We start from the raw sequence: 24,765 nt of genomic DNA, 5'->3' as shown, positions 1-24,765 counted from the left end.
GTTCATGTACAAAGAAAATACTACATGAGGTGTAGATCATTTAAATTGCATATAGGTGGACGCATATGGATGGATGTATACCTTAGGTACCTAGGTAGTCTTGGCTCTAGAAGTTTGCGTATGAGAATTTAATCAGTATTTTTCTGAATCTTATGTGGTCAAGGTCTATAATGTTTGGTATTGCGATATATAAAGATGCTTAACTAAATACTTATAGCATTGAGCTCAAACGATCTCATAACGGCGAGCGAGACTGATGAGGACACCATTACTTCGTTGTGTCCTTTTTCTATTAGTATTACCCCCAATTTTCGTTTTCTTGACTAGGCTACTCACCACTATACGACACAAGTTCTTCCCTGATGATAATATCTGGTCCAGCTTTGGCAACCGTCGTAAATGTCTCATCATCTCTGTGTAGGGTTCGCTGTTCTTTCCATGATAAAAAGTTGTCGTTGTCCAAGTCTTCTCCAGTGGTAGCGCTAGCCGCCGATTTGAATAACGCATCGCTCTCATGAGATGGTACCGCTATGTCATTCTTGGCATGGATAAAAGTCAGTCGTAGCCTTGTTCGTGTTAATCTCACCACATGGGCAAGTCGGTCTGCCGACTTCCACTTATCCACGATAAAGTTTTGGAAGAACCGGAGGACCGGTGGGATTGGGCGAAGCAGCGAAAGCACCGGGATAAAACCCGCTGCTGAATATGAGGAAAGAAGAGTTGGCAGGTCCGAGAACCCGGCAATGAGAATTATACCCGCGAATTCGATTCCTTGCATAGCGAAATGTTCTGCGACGCCGCTTGTAACAGCCGTCCCAAGGCTATGGCCCATTATGACTATTCGGCTGGCTGGGATATCCGCCACTTGCATTGCCCAATCCACGGCAGCAATACCGTCGTGGATTAGCCCTGCCTCTGATGGCGTACCGGTAGATTTACCAAAGCCACGGTAATCAATGGCCAGAACATGGTAATGTGACGAATCAGTCAGGGTGTGATAACTGTCGGGGCGGTATCCCTGGGCAACATGGCCACCGTTCTGTAGCGTATTAAAGTTAATAATCGTAATATTAATTGACGCCATATCTCAGGTATTCACTAACCCCATGAACTGTGGATTAGTAGTTAGTATTAAGTAGCAATCTACGTAGTATAAGTTGGATCTTTCGTACAATATATTACAATGCGAGCATCGGGGTCCTCTTTGAGTAGCTTAAATGATGCCGTCTTGGTAATATCGTTCGAGTAGCCTCGTTGTTGAGCCTGGAGCTTGTCCTCGTGCTTCAAATAGGCTGTAAGAGGTAGAATATGCCACGCGTAGATGCTCTCTCCATCAGCGGTACTTAGAGAGAAAGGCGTTACTTGGTTCCCTTTAGATTGATTACATCAGTTGAGGTGTTACTTTACATTCATCTTATATGAAGCCTGAACTTACTAGCGAACCCCCAATACTCTGGTTTATTTAAGTCATGCCAGAACAACGTATTAATTCGATGACAGTACAAAAAGCTACAATTGTTCCAGCTATCAGCGTATTGTAATAAACGGGAACCGATGACCTTACTGTCTTTGAAAAAAAGGAAAGGCGCCTAGTAAGATGAAGAGCAGATAGAGACCAAATGGGACGCCTAGACTAATGCCTACGGGGATGGCCCACCGTGGAGTTCTCGAGGTCATAATTGCTAAGGAGACTCTGTATACTCTAAGGAATGAAAAAGAAGAAATTGAAATTCTGTAATGGGTTTATGTTGGATCATGCAGGTGAGAGTTATCCATGTCGGTTGAAAGTCAAGTACTTGGTACCTGAAGCTTTACACAGAGAGGAATAACCCGATATCTTAATAACTGCTTATAAATGCATAAGATATTATGCCTAAGCCAGAATATAGGGTTATTAAATATTTACGTATTAACGCAGCTACAAAGCTTGCATATGAATGCGGGTCTTGCGGCGAACCCTGATAACCTGATCCTCTCCCCGGATACCTAAACCTATAAGGATTTAGTTAAGGTACCGTATCAGCTCAGCGTATCTAGGAGTACACCAAAAAATTGACCCGCCTTTCCACCACTAATTACAAACTCTCACTTCTTCCCTTGTTATTGATTGAGCTACTATTCAAAAGTTTCCTATATCCCACCACTCAATCGAAAATCAAAGCCGATCTCACGTCGAATTACCCTACGTTATTGATAGACTTTTGTCCTTATTTACATAATATTCTCGTGCTTCTCCTCTTACCATACGATAACTTACTACTACGTGACGTTAGCTCTGGTCCTTGGCATTATCATTGTCGTCTCGAGAGATTGGTATTATTACCAAAATGCACTTAGAGTTTTCCTTCTGTTGATGGAATACAGCATCTATTTTTCTTCTCTTCACATCTCTACAGTTACTCACTTGAGCTTCTTCGAGCGGTAGAAGCACTTGTATACTTTGTTGCGATGGAGAGAAAACGAAAGCTACCGGCGAGGGCTGCCGCAAGAGTTGAACATGTCTCCAAAAAACGAACTGCAACACCTCCCGAACGATCTGTAACTCCAGTTCCAGCATCGGCATCGACTCCGATATCTACTGAAATTGTTCCGGAAGACCCCCCTCTACCAAAATCTATCCAGGCCGGTAATCCCTTACCGACCGTTGAACATCCGCAACCCGATGATCTCTTAAGTAAAGATTATCAATCCATTCAAGAAAGGTATATATATGTTTAGCCTTCCCTGTCGACAGAAAATGTGCTAATAATATTATCTTAGTGGTGTCCTAGCTGAATCACTCTTAAGATCGCGTCAAAAATGGGCTCACGAAGGCGTCTTTGAGAAATATTGGACCAAACCCACGAAACGGAAAGGCGTTGTGAAAGAGGACCCCAACAACCCCCCTAAAGATAGTATGACCAAGATCGGTCAAGTTACAATTACTGTCGAGCCTCACGTTCTCGAAGCCACCATGTACGCTGTCAAAGATCCGAAACCTGCGCCTACTACCAACTCTACTTTCCGACCCATCGTACAATATGGTCCTCCAAATGGCGCCATGCCCCCTCCTCCGAAACCGAGTACACCATCCACACCGAACGCACCGATAGCCTCACCTTCACAGCCGCCGGCTCAGCCACCCTCGCAGTCATCATCGACAGCGCAACCGCCAGTACAAGCGCAAGGCCAGACACAATCTCAGTCGCAAACGCAGCAGTTAGATATGCAGCGGCCTCCATCTACCACTATACCTCCTAATAAACCATTAGCCTCCCCACGTGGTCTAGAGTCGGTCCTTGCCGCTCCTCAGCACCCACCGACGATCCCTCCCACGACAGGCCCCTCACAGCCAGTACCCCCTCAGGCTAGAGGGCCCTCTCAACCCGCATTGAGTACCAACCGACCGCTACATGCTCCTAACTCAGGAGCAACTACGGCTGTTACGGGACCGCCTGTCCCCGCACCAGCCAAGTCTTCTACGCCAGCTGCAAAACCAGCAACGCCGACTGCTCCCGGTGCTGATCCCATAATAGTTACGCTTGCAGAGAGAGCATCTGAAGATCCCCAACTTCGTGATCTTATGAAACGCGTTGCTATTGGCGACGCCGCACCCGCTGAGTTGGCACACTTTCAAAAGATAATTGACCAGATTACCGCCGATTATAAGAAAAAGGGGGGCCAACAAGGCCCATCAGCGGATAGGCTCATCGTAGATGGAAGAACGGTGAAGTATTTCGCCGACGAGGTCCGAACTATACTTGAAATCGTTCTCGCTTCCAACCCGAACCAGAGATCTAATGACCTGAGGACACCACAAGGAAGCGATCCATTAGTAATTCTGCTCTTGAAGAAGGCCTTGGATGACGTGACTACGCGGGACATTGTTAAGAGAATAGCTGAGGGCAAAACTAGATTCACAGATACCACAGATTTGAAGACAACTCTTGATAAGCTGAAGGATCTTGTAGTGAAGGAAACCTCAAAGCCTCAGCAGGTAACACCAGGGGCTTCTCAGACAACGGCTACGAATGGGGTAGAGAGTCCTACTGTACAAACCAGTTCTGTGTCGAGAAAGGCATCACTTACTGGGCCTGGACAACCTACTCATGCATCTAGTTCCCAGCAAGCGCTACGCTCAAAGGGACCACCACCATCTATTAAGCCCGATATCTCGGCCATCGTACTGGAATTTTCTGGAGGTACCGGTGACAGGTACTTGTTCCCTAAGTACAGCATCATCGAATATGTCAACCCTACTCAGGCCGTTGCATCCTTCCTCATAGTACGTAAGGGAAGCAAGCTGGAGTACGGAGGAGATCCCGCATTGGACTATTATCAGCCTGTGACGATCCGGATATATGCCCAGTCCCCTAAACACCTAGAGAGTTTGGCCAGGGTGGTTGCTCCTCAGGATGAGGTGCGACGCTACATGGATGATATCATGGATAATATGACACGGGCTGAGTACGTTCTTCTCGCAATGCGTCTGCCAAAAGCGGATAAGGAGGAGCAAGCAGAGGAGGGCACTAGTACGCCAAAGGTAGATCCGGCAAATCAGCCTCAACAGTCTAAGGTACTGTGGAACAACAAGGTTCCTTCTACGGCAACTCCGCCGCAGAAACCTATAACAAAACCACTAGGTGAGGACGAGCAGTACCAGAGCTTCATCGCCACTGTAAGCTAGAAAGGCAGGGTAGAGAATGCTCTTGGACGTCTGCGCGGGAATCTCCTAGATTGAGGGACGAGTCTTACTACTTATAAGTCGAGGAAAATGGCGCGAAAGGTATGGATGTGCTTTTATTTTGATGGGTTTAAAGATTCGATATGAGATACCTAGGCTGGGCGGAATAGGCGTATTCGTGTCCCACACAATGCGACAACGCGAAGATTATGTATTAAATCACGGTGCTTATCGCGTTTTCTGCACTGCTTTCATCGATCCGTATAGGACCCGCGTCAATAACTTTTTTTTTTTTGATAGTGTAGTTTGATATGCAGACAAATACTTAGTTTTATACGATGTATAAGTGTCTCTTCACCGCCCACTCAGTTTCTCTCCTAATGCGCACCGCGCCTCGAGTAACTCGTTGAACCATTGCGTTCGCTCGTTAATAGGGGCGTGGCCCAGACCATCCACGATTAAGCCCTCGCCCGGTTGCAACCACTCTATCAGTTTCCTCCCGTGAGGCGTTGATATCATTCCGTCGTCAGTCCCGTGCATAACTAGGATCCGCTCGCGGCCTACCTTGTCCCCTAACTCCTTTAATTGCTCCGGACTCTTGTAATGCCAGCCTGCCGCGATGAGCTGCAGTAGGAAACCCTTCTTGGTGAATCCGCTTGCGTCGCGCTGCTTGGTGATTTCTTGAGCGGCAAAGCGCTCGTAGTTGCTGTTGAACTTACGATACCCGCCGGCTGGGATTTTGCACCGCGGGACAGTCTCGTCGGGGACGATGGCGGTGTCTGGGGCGGTTAGGTAGTTGGCAGGGAATACTGGAGAATGTTAATATGATATGCATAATACTATACCCTGCACAACTCCGGGGGGAGAGCGGAAGGCGGAAGGCGGAAAGCAGATAGATGTATAGGTAGGTATGTAAACATGAGCAGGTAAGAATGATGATAAGGGGCATTGATAATACATACTGGCCCCAGCTGCATACTGTACACTCCGATCCAGACTCTTCGGCAGCAGCATCGTGATTCTGTTCATCATGTTCTCGGTGAACGTAGTCGTGTTCTCAATACACGCAGCCGTGCAAATTAGGCTCAAACTAGCAATGCGCTCCGGCGCTAGATACGCCAATTCCTGCGCAATCATACCGCCCATGCTGATGCCGCAGACATGTAATTCCCGCGGCGACGTCCAGCCGATATGGTCGAGCACTTCGAGCGCGTCGCGCGCCATCGTCGATGTGCTGTACCGCTCCAACGGCTTATCGGAGCGGCCCATGCCTCTGTTGTCGAGGATCAGGACAGAGTACTGTGATCCGTGGATGTGTCCAAAGTGCATGGTTTGCCGCTGGTAGGCGGTTTTGAAGAAACCCAGGCCGCAGAGGAGCTGTGAAGAGGGCTTTGTGAGCTTTCTTCGTTCTCTCCAGGGTAAAGCTTATTCCGGAAGAGGAATTCTTAAAGGAGATGTGATGGCGGGTTACGCACTATGAGTTTTATAGGACCGTCGCCGTGGACTTCCCAACTAATGTTTATAGGCCCTCCTCTCCCGGCAGCTACGGGGAGGAGACCGCTTTGATGCGGCTCGAGCTGCCACATCGCTGTCGGGAAGGCCGGACTCTTGACCACATCCTCGATGGACGGGAAGGTCGCTGTGATATTTGTTTCTGGCCTGGTTTTATTAGTTGAGAACTAAAGTACCTAGGTATTTGGTTTACATATATATAGCATGAGAGCTGAGAGTAAAATACGTACATGGGATTTAGTGAGTATTAACTTATAAAGGAGAATATCAGGTTAGGTTACACTTATTATTCAAGTGACGAGCGTTAGGCCGGTATTGCTAGGTATACGTGTTATACTTATAAAGAGCTTCAGAAAGTTTATGTCTATGGCAAAAGTAATAAGTTCGCCTCTAACGACGCCATGGATTCAACTCTACTGACGCCAGTCTCAGCCTCGGCTGGACTTATTACCTTATTGCGAGTGGATGGATGTCGCTAGTTGTAACTACGTCTTAGTTGCATTTATATGCTTTATATGTTCTTATAACCGCTTTATTATGTTCTCGATGGATTCGATGCTAGTGGCTGGATTGTACAAAGGATCTTGCATGATCTTCATTATGTACATTTGCTAGGGTCTATGTAAACTGGTATCATACTAAATAAAAATGGAGACGAGGTAGTGAATACAGGCAGACAGGCTAGGGAAACTTGATTCATTCTTCATGTCGTATTAATCGACACCTGCCACACCCGGTGCCTGAGTCCCAGCATAATCGTACTGTAGCGATCCTCCGTTAGTTAAATTTGAATATCCCATCTGAGTTGCCTGTGTATCCATCCCCGTCTTCAAAAACCCACTGTTATCTCTACCACTACTAGTAGCAAGGCTATTATGAGTTCCGGTCGTCGTCGTCGTTGACGATTGATTTGGTCGGGTACTAGGTGATTTGCTTTGGCTTTGTTTTGATAGAGACTGGGAGACTTCTGCGGAGGATATGCCTTCGCCGAAATATAGATAATCTGTAGGCTCAGAGCTTACGCTTTGCCTAACGCTTAGCCTGTTTGACGACTGTCCGCTTGAAACTGAAGGTTTTCGTAGTCCTTTATTTGACTTTGGTAGGCGTGGTTCCGACTGTGACGAATCCTTCGATGTAGACTCAGTTTGCTCTAATGATACTGTAGGGGCCTTGACATTCTCGTCCTCCCGTGCTTTTCCTTTCCGACTTTGTGGTTTTATAACGCTCTTTACACGTGAGATGATGCCTGCAACGCCCATCTTGAAAATAAGGTATAATAGGTATATGAGATTTAGGTATTGTTAAACGTAAAAATGACAATTGAGGAAACCCAAGCTAGCGCGCTGTGCTTCTATGACAATACTTTACTGAATCTTCTTGAGGTTTAATATAGGTGTATTTCTTTGACTTGAAAGATGTCGAAGGGGATGATAAACAATCTAGGTTGGAATATGAGGCTGTGAGTTTACGCGTCCGGTTGCAATTTCAACTTCAAACGAGAATGGCTTTTTGGTACTACCTAGCTCAGCTGAAAGGCAGCGAATGCGCCGCAATTATATTATAAGCTTGGTATGAGGTCATAAGGTCATAAAAATACCTTCGTCAATGATTAGAGGCTTTAGAAAGAACGACATCAGGATATGCACATTGAGGTTCAATTCATACCTCATTGAATTAGGTCACAGAACAATACATATCCTGAAACTTACTCTTGGCACTGGAGTGGATAAACTTGTTTTTCTTAAAGAGGGTGACTATCATGTATAGGTAAATACGAGAATTGCGTAATTACGAGAAGTCGGAAATCAAGTGTGTAAGGTTATCAAACACCAACTATTAATACACTAGTACACTAGACTCTAGTGCGCGATATGGAGACACTACTGGGTTATAGCTTATGCGGCAGTAGTCAGGTACGGTTGTTCATAGGGTAGAATTCAGGAACAACTTGAATAAAAGAGCAAACCCGCATCAGACCTATTGTCTGGTATTCATTAATAATAAAGGGTATCTACAATAGACTGAAAAAAAGAACACCCTATGGGTATGTCCTCCTCATGACCAAAAACCGTAAAAGCTTTTCATAGAAACCTCAAAACTCCGCATAGCTACCTCCTACTTATCAAGGCGTAACTTCATGACCCCGAAACCTATTATCCTAACTGGTCACTCAGAGAGTTGGAAGAAAATTCTTCGAATCCTCTTCTTGTTGTGCAAATGATTGCGGGAATGCGGCAATCCCGGCAATAATCCCGGCAGCCATAAAACAAACTGATATAATGGACCAGATAACGCCCCAGCACTGAGAAGAGCCACCGTAGCGCTCGGCAAACACACTGGCATCAGAACTATTGACTTTGCGGAGGATGAGGTCGTCGCACTAGAAATCAATTAGTATTAATAATATGTACGAAACATTACTTAAAACTCACAATATCCCAAACGCTGTACAGTGAGCTCATCACACCGATGAAGAGTACAAGGAATCGCAACGGTTCGGCATGAGCAATGAACCAGAATGCGACCAAGAGTCCGACGGCAAGTAGAATAGTCACGATCGTAAGCCAATCTCGTTTACCCCACCAGAGTGTCAGTAAGAAGCATACACCTAAAACCATGCTGGCGATCTTGCTTGCGACGATGTCGAAGCCGCAGAAGATAAGAAGGGCGCCGATGAGGGAGGATCCTAGGTAGCCAGCAGGCAATGTGATGGCACTTTTTCCTCCAACCACTAACGATATGAGTAAGCATCTTTAATAAGAATAAGAGGAGGGAAATAATATATGGATACATACTATGGGTGACACCTCCTTCACGAGGGTCAAGAGAGATGGATTTGACACGTCCACCAGTGCAGCACTTTAAACCGAGTTAGTATTTACATCTTGAAGTAACAAGTGCCTGGGCTATAGGCATGCTAGGTGATGTTGACTCCCTCGTCAACTCGACAGAGAAAAATCTAGGATGCGTGGAAAGGCTAAGTGCTGGTAATGTTTACTTACGGCAGTTATAGCGTGTCCGAACTCATGAAATGCGATAACAAGCATCTAGGAAATGTAGTTAGCAACGAAAGCCCAATATCTAGCAAAATACGTAGGTAATAGTTAATATATACCTTAAAAGGCCATAATGACCATCGTACATAAGGAACGTTCCATAGAATGGCAATAACGACGACATAGACGGCGATGATACCCAAGGTAACTTTTTGGGCATCGCTAGTGACAGTTAAGTCGCGGCGCGATATGGCATCCCGCCGGGCCAATCTAGCGACCTCGGGTCCGGCTGCTACTACGGCAGCTCTCGCACTGCGGAGTAGGTGCTCGGAAATGAAGAGTCCGGGCTTCTCGTGTACCGGAGCCATGTTGTATGTTGTAGTATGTAGGTGGGAGTTGTTAACGAGTGTAAGGTAGCGTAGGAATGAGTGTCTGTTTAGGTACTTAGGGAATTTACAAAAGGTACGAAGACATTGCAGGTTAAAGCGAAACGTTGCAGTTTCTTCAGAAATGGCAGTTTATCTGTAAAAATGCAAAAACTCAAGAATTGGCTGGCTGACGTGGACAGGTGGGCTGATACAATACAAGCATGTGTTTTGGGGCTGTCCTATTAGTGACTTTCCAGGCTTTCCAGGCTTTCCAGTGTATGCCGAGACAAAGCATAACGCAAGCTGTTTTGCTGCGCCCCCATGCTGTGGCGGTGGTTGGTGGGTACCTCTAACGATGTATCTCATTATCGTGACTGACAGCCGCGGGGGTGGGGTGGCCTAATTTTAGATGCCGAAGCCGCTAACCTGGGTGCCCTCCTGCCGTTAACTGCCATATCTTAAGAAAACTGAAAACCTCAGAATACGTACCTTTTTCTAGAAATTAAAGATGGCTGTCAGCTACCTAATGTATATGATAAAGAAAGAAAACAGTTATATTAGATTACTAATTAAAACTTTTTACGTTATAAAGCGAACATATACTTAACAACATCTTATCTCACTAAGTGATGTAGTGCGCAATGGTCTATAGGTAGGTTCTAATACGATGATTCATAGTGTTGTATCGACATGATTTATACGGGTACTGCGAATGTAGAATGATAGTTCGAAGGCAAAGATACCTACCTCTATATAATATTAGATATAACTATGGTATTAGTGCGTCAAATTCTACAATTCCTGGGCCTATTCCTATCGATAAAGCAATATGAAAACCATGTCGAAGAGAACAATCTATTGATATAGGTATCAGTTCAGCTCCTGCAACCTCAACATCCCGAAAATGATTTCGGGGTCTCCGAGAGCAGTAACAATTGACTATAGGAAAAAATATACAGTTCCGAAGTAACATACCCGTAAAACTAATATAGCTCCTTATTCTGCCCGATTCCGACCTTGTTGGAAGGGCCGACTCTTGCAACGTTGTAAAAGACATCTCTGACATTTCGGTGATCAATAACTAGGGGAAGGCTTAGCCCACTATATATGCCAAATGGTAAGCCACCAAGTATATTCTATACTGAGACATTTAATTGGTTCTAATTGGACCGACAGTTTGTCGTGTTGAAGGATGAAGTTCACTACTCTTTAGGGATAAGGCTAACGCCCTATAGCTACACTTTAGGTAGCGTTTTGCAGTTTAGGTGATGATCTACCATTGCTCATTGCGAGCCTGAGCGAATCGGAGGATGAGTTTAAGCCTCGAGTGGAATACGAGGCATGCCATGGCCGCCATGTTACAGTATTCTTGAGCATGTCTCAGAACACTACGATGCTGGGTAAATTGAGAAAGGCATCAGAAGCCTCTAAACTGATATCATTGGGACCAATAGAAAACGATTCGCAGTGCGGGTAAGAAAGTTAGGGAGGTAGGGAGGGTACCATTCTCCATCGTAGGAAAGGGGGGATCATTATTTCTCCACTGAAATAATTATCATAGACCGCCGTCTATATGCATTTGAGGCTACACCTACCATTTGGTGCGATTCTAGACCCGACGGGAAGTATCGATCGTCGGGAGAAAGTGAAGAGCCGTTGATTCACTCGCCCCCTTCCCCTTTGGCTGGGACCATTCAGAGGCAGGTAGGATTTGATGATGACAGGTACCATCAGGCATATCAGGCATATATATAAACCTAGAAGGTCGCATCAAGAAATACCAAAGTTAGCTTTCATCCTCATTACAGCTTCAGCCCTCTCGCTTAAATCAGACTCTCGCTAGACGTTCGTTAGAATTAATCAACCATCGTTTTCAAAATGAAGCTATTTTCGGGTGCATCGCTTATCGGCCTTCTCGCCACTACTGGCCTTGCCAGCGCGAAGGGAACCCAAGCGCCATTTTCCATCTCCAAGTTCTCTGCAGGAGCTACTCCGCATTCGTCGGTCGGATAGTAAGTCGACACAACATTTGATAAGAGTTGACATGTTACTAACATTTTAACAGCGTCGAACTTACTTGGTCGTACTCTAGTGGCCAGAACTCGACGACATGCTCAGCAAAGCCGGGAACCTACCAAGTCTTCCCTTCCGTCGTGAAGACTGCGTGCAGCGACCCGTTGACATTCTTTAACTTGACTAAGCGCTCAGACGGCGGAGCTGACCTTGAGCTTTGGTATCAGGAGGCGTATGCCATCCACACCATCTCGGCGGAACAAATCGTATGGACGAACCAGCAGTCGCCGACCGGAACCGTGCAAGTCTACTCAGGCCCCCAGAACTTCACCGTAAAGGCAAATTACCCAGAGAACTAGGTGCTAAAGGTACTGAAGGTACTGAAGGTGTTGTGCGATGCGTTGGCCATTGTTGTAGGGTTAGCTTGTATATGGTAATATTCGAATCGCAAGACTGATATAATATGGTTGTTTTGTAGCCGTGGGACTGCGATGAGGTATATTAGAGAAGGATTGCGACTAGAGGGACATGTGCCTCTCTTTTAAGAGTACAGCCATGCTTCCACCTTGTTTAGAGTAGATAGCAATGTGATTTCTGAGATCATCATTAAACGCTTCCACTATATTAAAATGTTGTACCTGTGCCTGCTGTGGTGATGTTTTCGTACGGATGCAGGAGTGATGTAATTAATTACCAGTGGGTAACAGGTACCTAGCGTGACGCCACCAGGAACCACCCAGCTGCATTACGTACCTAAATGTATAAGTACAAGGTACCCAAGATCTGGTAGGTGCCCAGCCAGGGTAGGTCGCTTGTGGGGTTTAGCTTAAGTGATCTCAGCTAAATTTCATATTGCCATATTGCCAATTGCCATTTCTATTCAACACCTTGAAGAAGTCATGTCCTAGCTAGCGTAGAAAGGGTTGCGTTTTATATGGCAACAACGACTTTTACAATGCACAAAGTTCATTTATCACTTCTTTCTTAATCCTTCGCCCGATTACATTCTGCTTGTCTCATCTGTATTCGCCATGAGCGCCAACCATTTACCATGGCATCTTTATCCTCTTCAACAATGGCTTCGGCCTTGACGCGCCCACGAGTTACCATCGCTGTGATTTCTGCTATTGCTGCGGCCTCTTTAGGCTTTTACTACTATCGTCAGAGTCGGATTCGCGCTTCAGAGTCAGATATTACTGCTACGGGGCCTGGTTTGCATCGCCGTAACGCCGTGAGACGACCTCGCCGTGCATCCCACCGCCATGACGACTCCTCAGAATCCGATTCTCATGGCGACGAAAATGACGATGTTGATAATATCGACCTCCCCTTTCCAGTCCCGCCAGGTACTACCACCACCACCACCACCGATGAGCAGAACCCGACCGAATGGTATAACGACAGCAACCAGGCCCCGCGTCAGCGGACTGGTGAGAATATAGTTACGCTTCTATTCCGTGTGTCCGAAGACAACGCTAGGCGCAACGCTTATGTGCACCGCGGTTGTCAGTGCAATGGTTGCGGCATGGTTCCCATACGCGGAATTCGATATCGCTGTGCCAACTGCGCTGACTTTGACTTATGCGAGGTATGCGAATCTCAGGGTCTACACAACAAGACGCACGTCTTCTATAAAGTCAAAATACCTGCTCCGCCCTTCGGAACTCGACATGTACAACCGGCCTGGTATCCAGGCGATCCCGACAATGCTATACGTAGTATACCACGGTATCTGTTGACCAGGTGGTCTCAAGATACTGGCTTCGAACGTGTTGAACTTGATGCTTTCTGGGAACAGTGGACTTTCATGGCCAATACCGAATGGAGAGATGATCCTAATGGGCTCGGTTTGGCTATGGATCGCAAGACTTTTGAACGGTGTCTTGTCCCATCTGGTGGTTATCGGCACGCTGCACCTAACCTTATCCACGACCGTATGTTTGCATTCTACGACACTAACCACGACGACCTCATTGGATTCGAAGAGTTCCTCCATGGCGTATCGTACAGAAAGAGGAAGGACAAACTTAAACGAACATTTGATGGCTACGATATTGACGGCGACGGCTATGTTAGCCGACGAGATTTTCTACGTATGTTCCGGGCTTATTATGTGCTATACAAGCAGATGCACAAGGACATTCTTGACGGCCTTGATGACCACATGATGACCACCACCGAAGCCCAGCAGCTTATCAACGGTAGACAACCCTTAAGTAGTCTCTTTGGTCGGGAGGGTAGGGTCCCTTCGGCTGATCATTCGAGACCGATGGAGGGTAAAGTATTCCGTTCAAACGGAGATGTTGAAATCAACGATGGCAAAGGAGTCATCAACGAGGATAAGCTAGATACAGGTGGCCGCGAAGAAATCCTGAGCAGTTTATTTGCTAGAAACGCTAGCCAGAGCCTCTTCACGGAATCATTCGGATCCTCCAGGAGACCACAATCCCCCGACGGAGATACTCGTTATTGGACCGGGATAATCAACCCTCCTCATACTACGGTCGATCTGGCATCTTTGCTCTCAGGTGAATACCCGCATATTACTGATATTCTGGAGTCCATCCATCAGGAAAGACAGCATTCTCTAGATGAGATCGAGAGCGCTTCGTCTGATGGGGATAAACAAAGCGAACCCGAAGATGAAGGCGTCGATGAAACCGACGAGGGTGAACCTGCTGACCCCAACCCACCAAGCGAAGCTCCAGAGCAAACCGCTACCCGGGCTATTCCAGATGCTAGTAGATTTACAAATACATTACCCACAGAGAGCCAGCTTAGAGTTCAACATCAAGCAATTGTAGCGAATAGTCACCGATCAGGTATTGACAAGCGGAAGAGGTTGCTCGCTCGAAAGAAGCTTCTTGAGAGGTGGAAACGACGTCAATTTTATCTAGATGAGGAAGAAGGTGCTGCGCCCCCACAGGGATGGGATGAAAATCAGGATGTGCTATTGAACTTGAATGGTATCGCCGAGTCATCTAAGTCAGCACCCCATTTTCTCTCTCCTCGGTCAAGATCATCCTCCAAGGTTCGCTTCGCTGAAGATGCGGATGATTTTGAAACCAGGTCCAACCCGTCTACTTCCTCGCGAAGTGTACCGGAGAGATGGGGAGGAATGGAAATCCCGGACGCGGAGCGAGATGCTGGTAAAGAAATCCTCTATCAAGTCACGCAACAAGCTTTCAACGAGCTCTTAGACGAGATTTTCAAGAAGAAAGAGGATCTCGCTGTCCAGGCGGCGGAAACTAAAGAACAACGTGAGAAATATCGAGAGCTCTTAAGCTCGATCGACCTTGAATGCGAAGACGAGGAATCCAGAGATCAGTCACCGGCAGGACCTCGAGTACACTCCCCGGAAGGGAGTCCTCCGATCTCGCAGCGGAGCTTAGCTGAGTTACTTTCAACTAGTGGCTATAGTACTAGCCACTCCAATGTGAACGATGGATCTCGTGCAGCTGCGACGATACAGAATGAGGACAGCAATGAGAATGTCATCAATGAAGAGATAGATGTCCTATCAAAGGACCTCAGCTCCCCAGAGCCCGCGGAATACCGTGACCCTACTCTACCCCAGAACCGACCCAATAGCATAGCGCAAGTATCACCTAACCATCCCACATCTCAGACGGAAAGCAACACTAAGTTTAAGAAACTGAGCAACGGCTCCGATACGTCTAAAAATGAGGAGGCTACTGAATCGAAGAGCATTGATCTCGACGCCCCGGATCACATATCGCATTCCACACTGATGTCATGGAAGCGTCTTGACCTTGCTGAACAGGAGGCAAGGGAAAGGGGTGGCTGGGGTAGACTAAACTACAAGGAGTTTGAGGAGATATATCGAGAGCACGAATTCGCAGACAGCAGCCGTAACCGGCTGGATTACCTAGGTAGCTGGATCGACTTCTGTATTCCTTAAAGTGGATAGAGAAACGTATCTAGCAAGAGACATGAGTGATGGCTGTACGAATAAGTTGACGAGACGTCTGATGATCACCCCTAGGTCTGACCTATATTTGGCCAGCGGTTAAGGATGGAGGTGTACATTATTTGTTATCCTACTTGATGCATAATCCATAACGGCATCCTCAAAAAGTTCATCCATAAGCAAATGTGGAATAAAAATACTGATTTCTTGGAGCGCTCGGCACTGGTTGTCATTTCTATCACATCTTTAACAACACTTCGTGAATCTCTTGAGTGAAAATGCTAATCATCAATCAATATAGACATAATTAATACCAATGGGGAATGGGGCCACAATGCAGAGATTGATTAGCGAAAAGAAGTCAACTACTTTCTCATATTTCCAAGTATATTTGTTGCCTTACAATCCAATTTTGCAACACTAAAATTAATAATGTGCAAAGTTGATTGATTACCCCTATCTATTATTGGCCTCCTATTTTGAGGAACTCGGTTATGTCTTGGGTAACTCAATCTAGAACTGCAAACATACGTAGACATTAGACACTTTTTATATATAAAGCACACCTAACTCCTCACTTGGTGCCGGATAGAGTAGATCACATACGATATACCCCACGATTTCTTAATTGCCGAGAGATTTACGTGCATGCAATCTATCGGGTGGCCATGTGTATAGCCATTGGCAACCGTTAGAGCCTCAGGGGGGAGGGTTATGTAGCGTCAATGATTACTACCGTAATATAAATATTTATTACCAACTTTGATTTTTGTCGAGGATAACTGATTGGTTCAATTTATATGACTTCAAAGTTGTGGCGACAGGGTTGGGGAGTTTAGGATAGGTATGGCATAATAGGCTGTTTTGGTCTTACCTGAAGGGCGAGCGCTCTCCGCGAAGCAAGGTATGAAAAAAAAACGGCTTAATGGGAGTATATAATAGCAGGCACTTCCAATTCACAAGATACGCGTCGAAGTCATATTGAGTCGTTGTCATTAGTAACGGATCAGATAGTCATTTGTACCAATTAGTTATTTTATAAAATAAGTACTTGGAGTATGGCTACCTCCATCTTGCTAGGGTGGCTCTTATTCTCTGCATCAGCTTCAGCCGAATGCACGAGAGACTTCCTCATAGGAGCCACTGACAAGTATGTTGCAGCTCAAGCAGCCGGGTCTAGCGACGATGTGGCTGCGCTAGCAGCACCTAATGTCACTTACACCGAGAATGAAGTTCCTAAAGCCATCAACGAAGGTGTTTTGACCGAGGCTATCAAGATCGACCATAACCGCAGCATCCACGACACCGTCAACTGCGCGACCTTCACCGAGATCATCGCCGCGAGTAATCCCCATCAATACGTCATTGGCACGCGCATACTCTTCAACAATGACAGCAGGATCTCGTTGATCGAGTCGATAGTGACGGATACTGGCGACTGGGCTTTTAACGCTACCGGATATTTGTATTGGAACTCACAGGAGAACTGGGATCCTATCCCCGAGGACAAGCGAGACAGCCGCGAGGTCGTCCAAGCGGCCGGTGATGCCTATTTCAATAGGTTCAAGAACGAGAACGTAACCGTACCTTTTGGCATTCCCTGCTCCAGACTGGAAGGAGGCGCATCTACGGCACCCCTTAACATGACTGGCGACTCATGCACGCTCGCAGGTCTGCCATCAACTCTCGTAGTCACCAACCGCCGCTACGTCGTGGATGAGGTTATGGGTGTTGTTGACATCTACCTCGGATTCCCTGGGCTGGACAGAACGCAAGGAGAGAAGCCGATGCCGGACAGCCATATGTTTAGAGTCGAATCTGGCAAGATTAGATACATCCATACTGTTTCATCGTGCGTGGAGGCAGGATGTGGATTCAATAGCACGATCCCGCCTACTTCGAAGATCAGGAAGTTACGCACTTTTGAGAGGCCCAGACTATCTAGGCGAGGATACTGATACGGAGGTAAATGAAGAGTCGTAATTATGCAGGGTTTGCGTCAAAAGGGGCTGTGGCAATGAAATTGTAGTTAGGTATGAAGAGATCTAGTGTAATTCCATAATGATGTACTAGGACTCGAGAAAAGTATTGATTAATATCAAATCAGTTACGGAGGACTATAAAATTCTTATCTTCTAAACACTACATAACTATACCTATTAATTTACGTTTTTACATTTTTACATTGCACATTGCACATTGCACATTGCAACTAGCACAACACTGGCAAATACCTATTTAGTATAAGCATGATAAATATATACCTTGGGTAGCTAAGTACTATAAACAACGTGCTAATATATCAATTTATACTACCCTCTATCGGTACCAAAGTCCAGAGCTATAAGCTCTCAAAGATCTCAAAGATGCTGCCTCCATTTCCTCTCGCACCACTCCCAAAATTCCGTCGCTTTACCATCCGATACCGCCTGCAACACATCGCCCCGTCCGACAGGTCGAATCTTACCCCAAGGCCAGATATACGTGCCATTGGTACCTTCATTTACATCCGGCGAGAACCCGGCGTAGAGCATCGTGTACGCACCATACTTTGACGGGTACAAGATAAAAATCCTGAGAAACGTGATATACCACCAGCTGGCGTTCACCCAAATAGGCGTGTACAGATTCCCGGGATTCTCGCACACGCTGATAATCCCGTACTTGCCCCAGCGCTTGGCCCCCTCCACCGCCAAGAAATAGTTCCCGACTTTGGACGCGGCGTAGTCCAGCTCTTGGTTGGTGGTCGGCTTTTCGATCCGGACGAAGTCGACGCCGCCGGGTGGCGAGTTTATGTCGATTAGGATGGAGCCGGTCCAGACGACGCGGACGCTGTCCTTGGGCGCGGATTTCGCGGCCGCCTGGAGCAGCGGGAGAAGCTCCTGGGTAAAGAGCAGTGGGGAAACACAGTAGGCGCCGGCGTGGGCTTCAAAGCCCTGCTTTGTCACGCTTCCGGGCCCATAGCCGGAGCCGGCGTTGTGCCAGAGGATGTCAAGACGTGACTCTTGAGCCGCAAAGGACGCGGCGGAGGATTTGATGGTGGTGAGATCTGATAGGTCCAAGTGGAGCGGTTTGAGCGTGGCAGGGGTTGCTGGCGCGGGGGAGACGGAAGACACTTGCGCAATGGCATTGTGAATCTTGTCAACTGAGCGGCTGGCAAGATAAATTGTAGCGCCGGTGGGATAGAGGAATTTCACCAGATCCAGGCCGATACCTGTATAGCAGTTAGCACACCCAGTCTTGAGAATCAACTATCTTTTCATTTTTATAATATACCAGAGTTGGCACCGGTGATGATAAACACCTTGCCTACGTGACTCCCGGCCACGACATCCTTCTCAGTGAAGGTTGGCGCGGGAGGGTAGATTTGCTGCAATAAGGTCGATAGTGAGCTCGACATGATGAATGTTGAATGATGGATGTTTCTTCAACTCTGCTAATTCCTTTACCTGGTTTATTATATGTGGTCTCATGTATTATGCAAGCTTACTGATCACCCCTGTCATGATGCTTGCTCACTTGGCTATGATCTTCACGAAGCACGATATTTATTCTTCAAAGCACCTAACGCTTCCTAAACACTTTTAGGTATTTACCTTTAGGTAGGGCGAGCACTTACTATAGTATCGTTTGAAATGTGACTTTTGTAAAATTATTAAAACCTTTATTAATAAATACCTTTGCGTATAGCTGCTCTAAAGACACTCTGAAGGTTTGGCCAACCAAGTAGTTCTAAGCTGCTTCCAAATAGTGTTAATATGGGGATAGGGTTTAGACTTACATCCTCATAAGCTACCATATTACTAATACAACTCTCATATAAGATTTATTAATAACTTAAGCTAGCTACACAAACTATAAGATTTGTCAACAAACCACTATACTACTAAAAGGTATTCTAGTAACTAATAGATTTTATTCTATTACATTTTCACATGTCAAACAGACATTCATGTCTGACAAGATTCTTCAACGCCGAAGTTATAGCCGCAATGACGTAATAAGAAGCCCGATTGATATAATCTATATTCACTTTTTGATAGAAGCGTCTTGAACTCCAATCTCCATCCCCGCTTGTGAGTTTGTAAGTTAGTGTCACTATCGAAAAATCCAGAACCGAATGGACCGATAGCATATGCTCAAAATTATCCGGATCAGCCGGCCTTTATAACATATTTATTACGCTAAGAACCCCGCCGTTCAGGTATGGATAGTGGATATTGGATATTTATTCCACCAACAGTCCCGGTCATTGGAACGGCAACGACAACGTTATCATATCTGTTTCATATACAAATTAAACACAAGAATAATAATATACACAATGAAGGAAGCCCTCATAGCACCAGGTAAGAATCGGATAGCCATGAGCCATGACCCCCAAGCAAAGCTAAACATCATATAGGCCCTAAGGTCCAGATTATCGACTCTCCTATCCCAAAGCCCGGAGCCGACGAAGTCCTTATCAAGGTCGTCGTGAGCGGGTCCAATCCTAAGGATTGGAAGGTACCGGGTTGGCGTAATGTCACCATAAACCAGGGCGACGATATTGGTGGTATCGTTCAAGAAGTTGGTTCTAATGTAACCGAGTTCAAACCTGGCGACCGTGTCGCTGGATTCCACCAATTCTTAACCCCTCACGGATCTTTTGCTGAATATGCGATCTCACCCCAACACACTACTTTCCATATTTCGCAGAAGACCACATTCGAAGGTATGGATCAGCCGTGAGCGTGAGGATTCCATACATGTAATATACTAACGGACTTTACTTACTAGAGGCTGCTGCAGTCCCGTTAGCGGCAATGACAGCAGCAATTGGGCTCTATGCCAAGCTTGGTCTTCCGCAGCCGTGGACACCGGCAACCGAGCCCACCCCCCTTTTAATCTATGGGGCGGCTTCCGCTGTTGGTGCTTATGCCGTTCAGCTCGCTCGGAAGAGTAACATTTACCCTCTCATCTGCGTTGCTGGAAAGTCTCAGGCCTATGTGGAGACTTTGATCGACCGTAGCAAAGGGGACGTCATCATCGACTACCGTGACGGAGACGATGCCGTCGTCGAAGCACTAAAGAAAGCAGTCGGTGATTCCAAGCTCCTATACGCATTTGATGCGACAGCGGAGTACAATAGCTACGTCAATATAAGTAAGGTCGTGGCCGAGGGCTCCAAGGTAACGAGTGTACTACCTCCGCAGAACTTCGAATACCCAGCCCATGTGTCGCATTCGGGTACCCTTGTGGGCTCGGTGCATACCGAAGATAAGGACTTCGGTTACGTGTACTCCCGATACTTCGGGAGAGGGCTGGATGAGGGCTGGTTCAAGGCACAGCCGCAGGTCGTCGTGCCGGGCGGACTCGGGGGAATTCAAGAGGCATTGGATAATCTGAAGGCCGGCAAAGCAAATGCTATTAAATACGTCTTCCGGATTGCTGAAACGGAAGGAGTTCAGTAAATGGGTTCTGTCTTGGTCTTATTGCTAATGCCACTAAGGGAATGGTTGGGGTTTCGGAATTATAACCTCTTTCGTTGAAATGTACGGACGGAAGACTAAGGGTTAAGAATATAATATATATACCTAGCTATATGAGTTATATGACAGTTATGGGATATTTATATTTAATAATATGACAAGAAGGATGTTAAACAAAATGATCTATGGGACCCTCTGTACAGTTTATCCAAAAATGCGCAAACTCGATCCTACTACAAAGCAGCACTTCCAATAAAGAATGTATAATGCGAATATCTACATCAACATGAGTTGATTTTAGTTGCTCCTGTAGGCGGCAACATACTTGACCTGCAGGCCACTGCCAAGACCAGTGGTGGTGTTGCCATCGGGCTGGCCACCCCCTATATCGGTATTAGCACCCTATGAAACCATAAAGAGTCGTCGGTAGATTATTCGTAACTACTTACCTGGAAAGTTGCTACCAACAGCAACGTTAAGGATAGGGAAGAAGCTCTTGTGAGCGACTCGTCCCCACAGTTCACCGTCCCCTACATCGCTCCCCTTGATCTGGAAGAACTTGTTTCCGTCGAGATACCATTCCAGGGTCTCGTCTTGCCAGTTGCTCGGCCCGCGGTTGACCTTGATGGCCCACGTGTGGAACGACTCGACTTGGAAGTGCTCCTGACCGCTGCCCTTGCTTAGGTGGTCTGTACCTCCCCGTCCGTAGTGGAGAGTGGCGAGGGACCAGTCGTTGCCGTGGGCGTTTTCGAAGACTGGGAGAAGAGTTAGTTAAGCATAATATCTCCTAGTTATAACATTTATGAAACTTTTCATGCCACTGTCTGGTGAAAGAAACCATGCACTTACTATCCCATTCACCGCACTGCGGCCATTGAACACCCTTCCCGTTGCGAATATCATTTCCAAGAGCCCAAAACGCCGGCCAGATTCCCGACTGCTGGTTCGCTGGGAACGTTCCGCTGCGAAGCTCGGCCTGCAGCAGAAGTCGATGACCATCAGGGCAGTTGAAAGCCTGCTGGCCTTCGAGACGGGCAGAAGTCCACTGCCCGTTGTCGTGACGAGGGGTGATGTGCAGGGCGCCCGAGCCGCTAAGGGAGGAGTTTCCAGTGCTCTTGGTGTAGGTCTGCACCTCTTGGTTGCCCTGGTTAGGACCGGCTGTGACGATGTTCCATTTTCCTTGGTTGGGGAGAGATCCCGCTGCGCCCGAGAAGTCGTCGGACCAGATTAGGCTGTAGCCGGATTCAGCTGGGGGAGGAGACATGATTGGAGTTTTAAGTATATATGTGAGCTAGGTGGGTTTAAAAAGCTATTGATGGCTTATTCAAAGCGAGGTGATTTGTGGTGAGTTTCATGGAGGATGCTGGCACCTCAGCTCGTCTTTATAGTCCGCGTGAAGCCATCATGGCCCAGAGGCTTCAGACTACTCCATAGGCGGCCTCTGATGTCAGGCGAAAGTAGCATCATGAGAGATCATGCGCTATCATGGAGACAGGCATGAAAGCTGTGATGACTGGCTTATGGTTAGTAATGACTAGTGGTATTACTTAGTATTGCCATAACCTAACAGGATGCTATCCCATTGAACAGCTCGCTTCGCTGCCGCCCTCAGTAACGCCGTGCATGGATCAATACTCTCTGTTCTAGAATGAAGCTTTGTAGATGTTTATTTCCAGCCTCATGGTAACTCTGCCGTACTATAGTCTGACTGTTTATTGATGAGATCAGCATGGTGGATAGCCAATAGTAGCACTTGTACGGTGAGCTTGCCTTTCCGTACTTAGGTAAAATTGTCTTACATAGGACGACTAAATAAGAAGGAACTTTTATAACATGTTATGGGAAGAGGTCGTCATGTGGGCATAACCCAGGGGTAGTATTTAAATGTGTCATTCAGCTGTCAGCCCTAAGAGGTGAGGTTATCCGCGTAACAGTCAAGAAAATACACTTTTGAACAGCTTACACAATTTGGCTCTGAAATGTCGTTACTAGCTTCCAATATATCGTGGAGTACGGCCAATAAATTTAAGAAGTAACTACTGATTCCCAACTCGGCTGAGATGCTTATATGAGAGTCAGCGTCAAATCATGTGAGGGAAAATATCAATGGAGTTAAGCGATTTATTGCATCCAATGCCACTCTGAGTAATGCTACCTGGGCCTTAGTAATGTGATCTAAATATGGTTGAAGGGCTGTGGCGACGACTTGATGCTCTGGTAATGTATTAGAGCAGAGCGGGCATTGAGACGAGGTGAGATGTTCTAACAAAGTCTAGATCTCAATAGCTCTCGCCTATTTAAAAGGTTACATTTTAATATTCAAGTCTCCAGACTGGGAACTTAGTAATATTAAGTTAGGTGATTGTATAATGACACAAAGCGGCTTGCATCTGATATAATTATATCCACAGAGATATGTTAATTAACCATAGTATATAATTATCTTATATTCCATGAACTTGTGATATTTGATAGTAACTACACCACACACAGTAAAACTTTTATGTAATGCCAAGCTCCCGCCACCATGTTCATTGAGCCTCTCAACAGCAACTGGTTCGTGTCAGACTCGAAGCGACTTCGAAGTTTACCATGGGTAATACCTGAAGAACTTGTGAGGTAACTTAATCCTTATTATATCTTATTAGTAGAAAGGAAGAGTTGGGGTTTAATGACGGAAAGCTACTATGTTGTAATATTAGTATAACACACTCTACCTTTTTGTCGATATATTAGCATTCCTATAGTTGGGGTAGAGTTTATGTCGAGTTAGTATTGGCTAATGTGACTATCTTGGTTTATAGTTACTTCACATCAACCTCTATCCCATTTACTGCGCAAGAAATACCATTCCTGATACATATAGCCGGTTTTTACTGTTAGAATAGACACGACATATCACCCAGTATGTCTAGAATTGTCTCTTACCTCCGGCGTCAGAAGTTCGTCTGAGCTATCATACGTATGTGCTACTAACAACCCTCGACTACGACCGATGACACGAAAAGAGTCTTCTTTCTTATATACTTGAGAGGCGTACGCGTCCTGTGTTGCAGTGCGATAAGATCGATGGTGCTGGTCATGTCATTTATCTGAGTTGCTACGTCATGTCGAAAGATGAAAAGTGAAACTGAAACCACAAAGTGTGATAGAGGTCGTCTACTTATTGTCGACCGGGATTGGTGAAACGCAATAGCTACAGCATCGCAAAAACCCAGCTAGTCATCTCTTCCATTGGTGCACTGGTAACGATTTGATGGGATGATTTAGTTAATAGGACTTCGGGTTATTATCTCTTAATCTTGAAAGTGCGGGATATCGGATTCTATCCGCTCATGTTACTAGGAACTATACCAGCTCCCATCCGTATAGTACCCCATGTTTGCGCTTTTCTTAGTATCATACGCCATGATCTAAGGGTACTATGTTTTCAGCCGACCCCGGAAAAAGAAAGTATTGTGATATTTTGAGATCAGTATAGTTAGGAACGAAAGCGAGTCGAGATGAGTGCTTAAAAAAAGCTCATAGGATCTCAATGCCCAAGTTTTCATGATATTGGGGTTGTAGGGACACTATATTCTTGAGCTATTTAAAGGAGGTTATCGTATTTTCGCTCCAATCCCCTATGTCTCTTCCTTCCCCATGTTCATGGGGTAGGGAGGAAGAATCCAGGGGTTCGTCATAGTAAGCAGCATTTTGCGTGCGATCTTGTGAGCTTATTCGGACTATGAATGAAGACTTGGGTTATGCCTTACAGAGCGCCAGCGACTATCAATACAAATCACCGAGTTTACGCTCTTATCTGATTCCT

General features: G+C 46.1%; 10 protein-coding genes across 11 annotated transcripts; 5 read left to right on the top strand and 5 right to left on the bottom strand.

Moving 5' to 3' along the window:
• Positions 1 to 203: 203 nt before the first annotated feature.
• Positions 204 to 1,677, bottom strand: GL218_07967 (Monoacylglycerol lipase ABHD12; the record flags this gene model as incomplete). Its single annotated transcript, XM_033584750.1, has 6 exons — positions 204 to 283; positions 337 to 1,039; positions 1,104 to 1,111; positions 1,173 to 1,370; positions 1,436 to 1,509; positions 1,565 to 1,677. The coding sequence occupies 6 exons, from the start codon at positions 1,675 to 1,677 to the stop codon at positions 204 to 206; spliced, it is 1,176 nt and encodes a 391-aa protein (XP_033441125.1).
• Positions 1,678 to 2,448: 771 nt separating this feature from the next.
• Positions 2,449 to 4,666, top strand: GL218_07966 (uncharacterized protein; the record flags this gene model as incomplete). Its single annotated transcript, XM_033584749.1, has 2 exons — positions 2,449 to 2,702; positions 2,761 to 4,666. 2 exons carry the CDS (start codon positions 2,449 to 2,451, stop codon positions 4,664 to 4,666), a joined length of 2,160 nt encoding a protein of 719 aa, XP_033441124.1.
• A 351-nt stretch (positions 4,667 to 5,017) lies between these two features.
• Positions 5,018 to 7,936, bottom strand: GL218_07965 (uncharacterized protein; the record flags this gene model as incomplete). The annotated part of the gene is made up of 4 exons (XM_033584748.1): positions 5,018 to 5,472; positions 5,626 to 6,040; positions 6,139 to 6,317; positions 7,885 to 7,936. 4 exons carry the CDS (start codon positions 7,934 to 7,936, stop codon positions 5,018 to 5,020), a joined length of 1,101 nt encoding a protein of 366 aa, XP_033441127.1.
• Positions 7,937 to 8,345: 409 nt separating this feature from the next.
• GL218_07964 (uncharacterized protein) lies at positions 8,346 to 9,539 on the bottom strand (the record flags this gene model as incomplete). Its single annotated transcript, XM_033584747.1, has 5 exons — positions 8,346 to 8,555; positions 8,608 to 8,906; positions 8,971 to 9,034; positions 9,178 to 9,222; positions 9,291 to 9,539. 5 exons carry the CDS (start codon positions 9,537 to 9,539, stop codon positions 8,346 to 8,348), a joined length of 867 nt encoding a protein of 288 aa, XP_033441126.1.
• Positions 9,540 to 11,417: 1,878 nt separating this feature from the next.
• On the top strand, positions 11,418 to 11,911 carry GL218_07963 (putative 22kda glyco protein; the record flags this gene model as incomplete). The annotated part of the gene is made up of 2 exons (XM_033584746.1): positions 11,418 to 11,551; positions 11,605 to 11,911. 2 exons carry the CDS (start codon positions 11,418 to 11,420, stop codon positions 11,909 to 11,911), a joined length of 441 nt encoding a protein of 146 aa, XP_033441130.1.
• Positions 11,912 to 12,603: 692 nt separating this feature from the next.
• On the top strand, positions 12,604 to 15,474 carry GL218_07962 (putative ef hand domain-containing protein; the record flags this gene model as incomplete). Of its 2 annotated transcripts, none has more annotated exons than XM_033584744.1 (1): positions 12,604 to 15,474. In XM_033584744.1, the coding sequence occupies one exon, from the start codon at positions 12,604 to 12,606 to the stop codon at positions 15,472 to 15,474; it is 2,871 nt and encodes a 956-aa protein (XP_033441128.1). The 2 variants fall into 2 exon arrangements, with proteins under 2 accessions (XP_033441128.1, XP_033441129.1); XM_033584745.1 differs by having other exon boundaries at positions 12,628 to 15,474.
• A 1,067-nt stretch (positions 15,475 to 16,541) lies between these two features.
• Positions 16,542 to 17,441, top strand: GL218_07961 (uncharacterized protein; the record flags this gene model as incomplete). Its single annotated transcript, XM_033584743.1, has 1 exon — positions 16,542 to 17,441. One exon carries the CDS (start codon positions 16,542 to 16,544, stop codon positions 17,439 to 17,441), a length of 900 nt encoding a protein of 299 aa, XP_033441132.1.
• A 402-nt stretch (positions 17,442 to 17,843) lies between these two features.
• GL218_07960 (uncharacterized protein) lies at positions 17,844 to 18,883 on the bottom strand (the record flags this gene model as incomplete). Its single annotated transcript, XM_033584742.1, has 2 exons — positions 17,844 to 18,697; positions 18,760 to 18,883. 2 exons carry the CDS (start codon positions 18,881 to 18,883, stop codon positions 17,844 to 17,846), a joined length of 978 nt encoding a protein of 325 aa, XP_033441131.1.
• Positions 18,884 to 19,807: 924 nt separating this feature from the next.
• GL218_07959 (Protein TOXD) lies at positions 19,808 to 20,936 on the top strand (the record flags this gene model as incomplete). The annotated part of the gene is made up of 3 exons (XM_033584741.1): positions 19,808 to 19,832; positions 19,889 to 20,197; positions 20,263 to 20,936. The coding sequence occupies 3 exons, from the start codon at positions 19,808 to 19,810 to the stop codon at positions 20,934 to 20,936; spliced, it is 1,008 nt and encodes a 335-aa protein (XP_033441296.1).
• A 315-nt stretch (positions 20,937 to 21,251) lies between these two features.
• Positions 21,252 to 22,218, bottom strand: GL218_07958 (Beta-glucanase; the record flags this gene model as incomplete). The annotated part of the gene is made up of 3 exons (XM_033584740.1): positions 21,252 to 21,337; positions 21,404 to 21,709; positions 21,804 to 22,218. 3 exons carry the CDS (start codon positions 22,216 to 22,218, stop codon positions 21,252 to 21,254), a joined length of 807 nt encoding a protein of 268 aa, XP_033441297.1.
• Between the last annotated feature and the right edge of the window lie 2,547 nt (positions 22,219 to 24,765).

This window comes from Daldinia childiae, assembly GCF_008694065.1.
Source record: "Daldinia childiae strain JS-1345 chromosome Unknown Scaffold10, whole genome shotgun sequence".
NCBI classification, from domain to species: domain Eukaryota; kingdom Fungi; phylum Ascomycota; class Sordariomycetes; order Xylariales; family Hypoxylaceae; genus Daldinia; species Daldinia childiae.
Note: the sequence above shows the minus strand (reverse complement) of the source record. Positions and strands in the feature narration are given on the sequence as shown.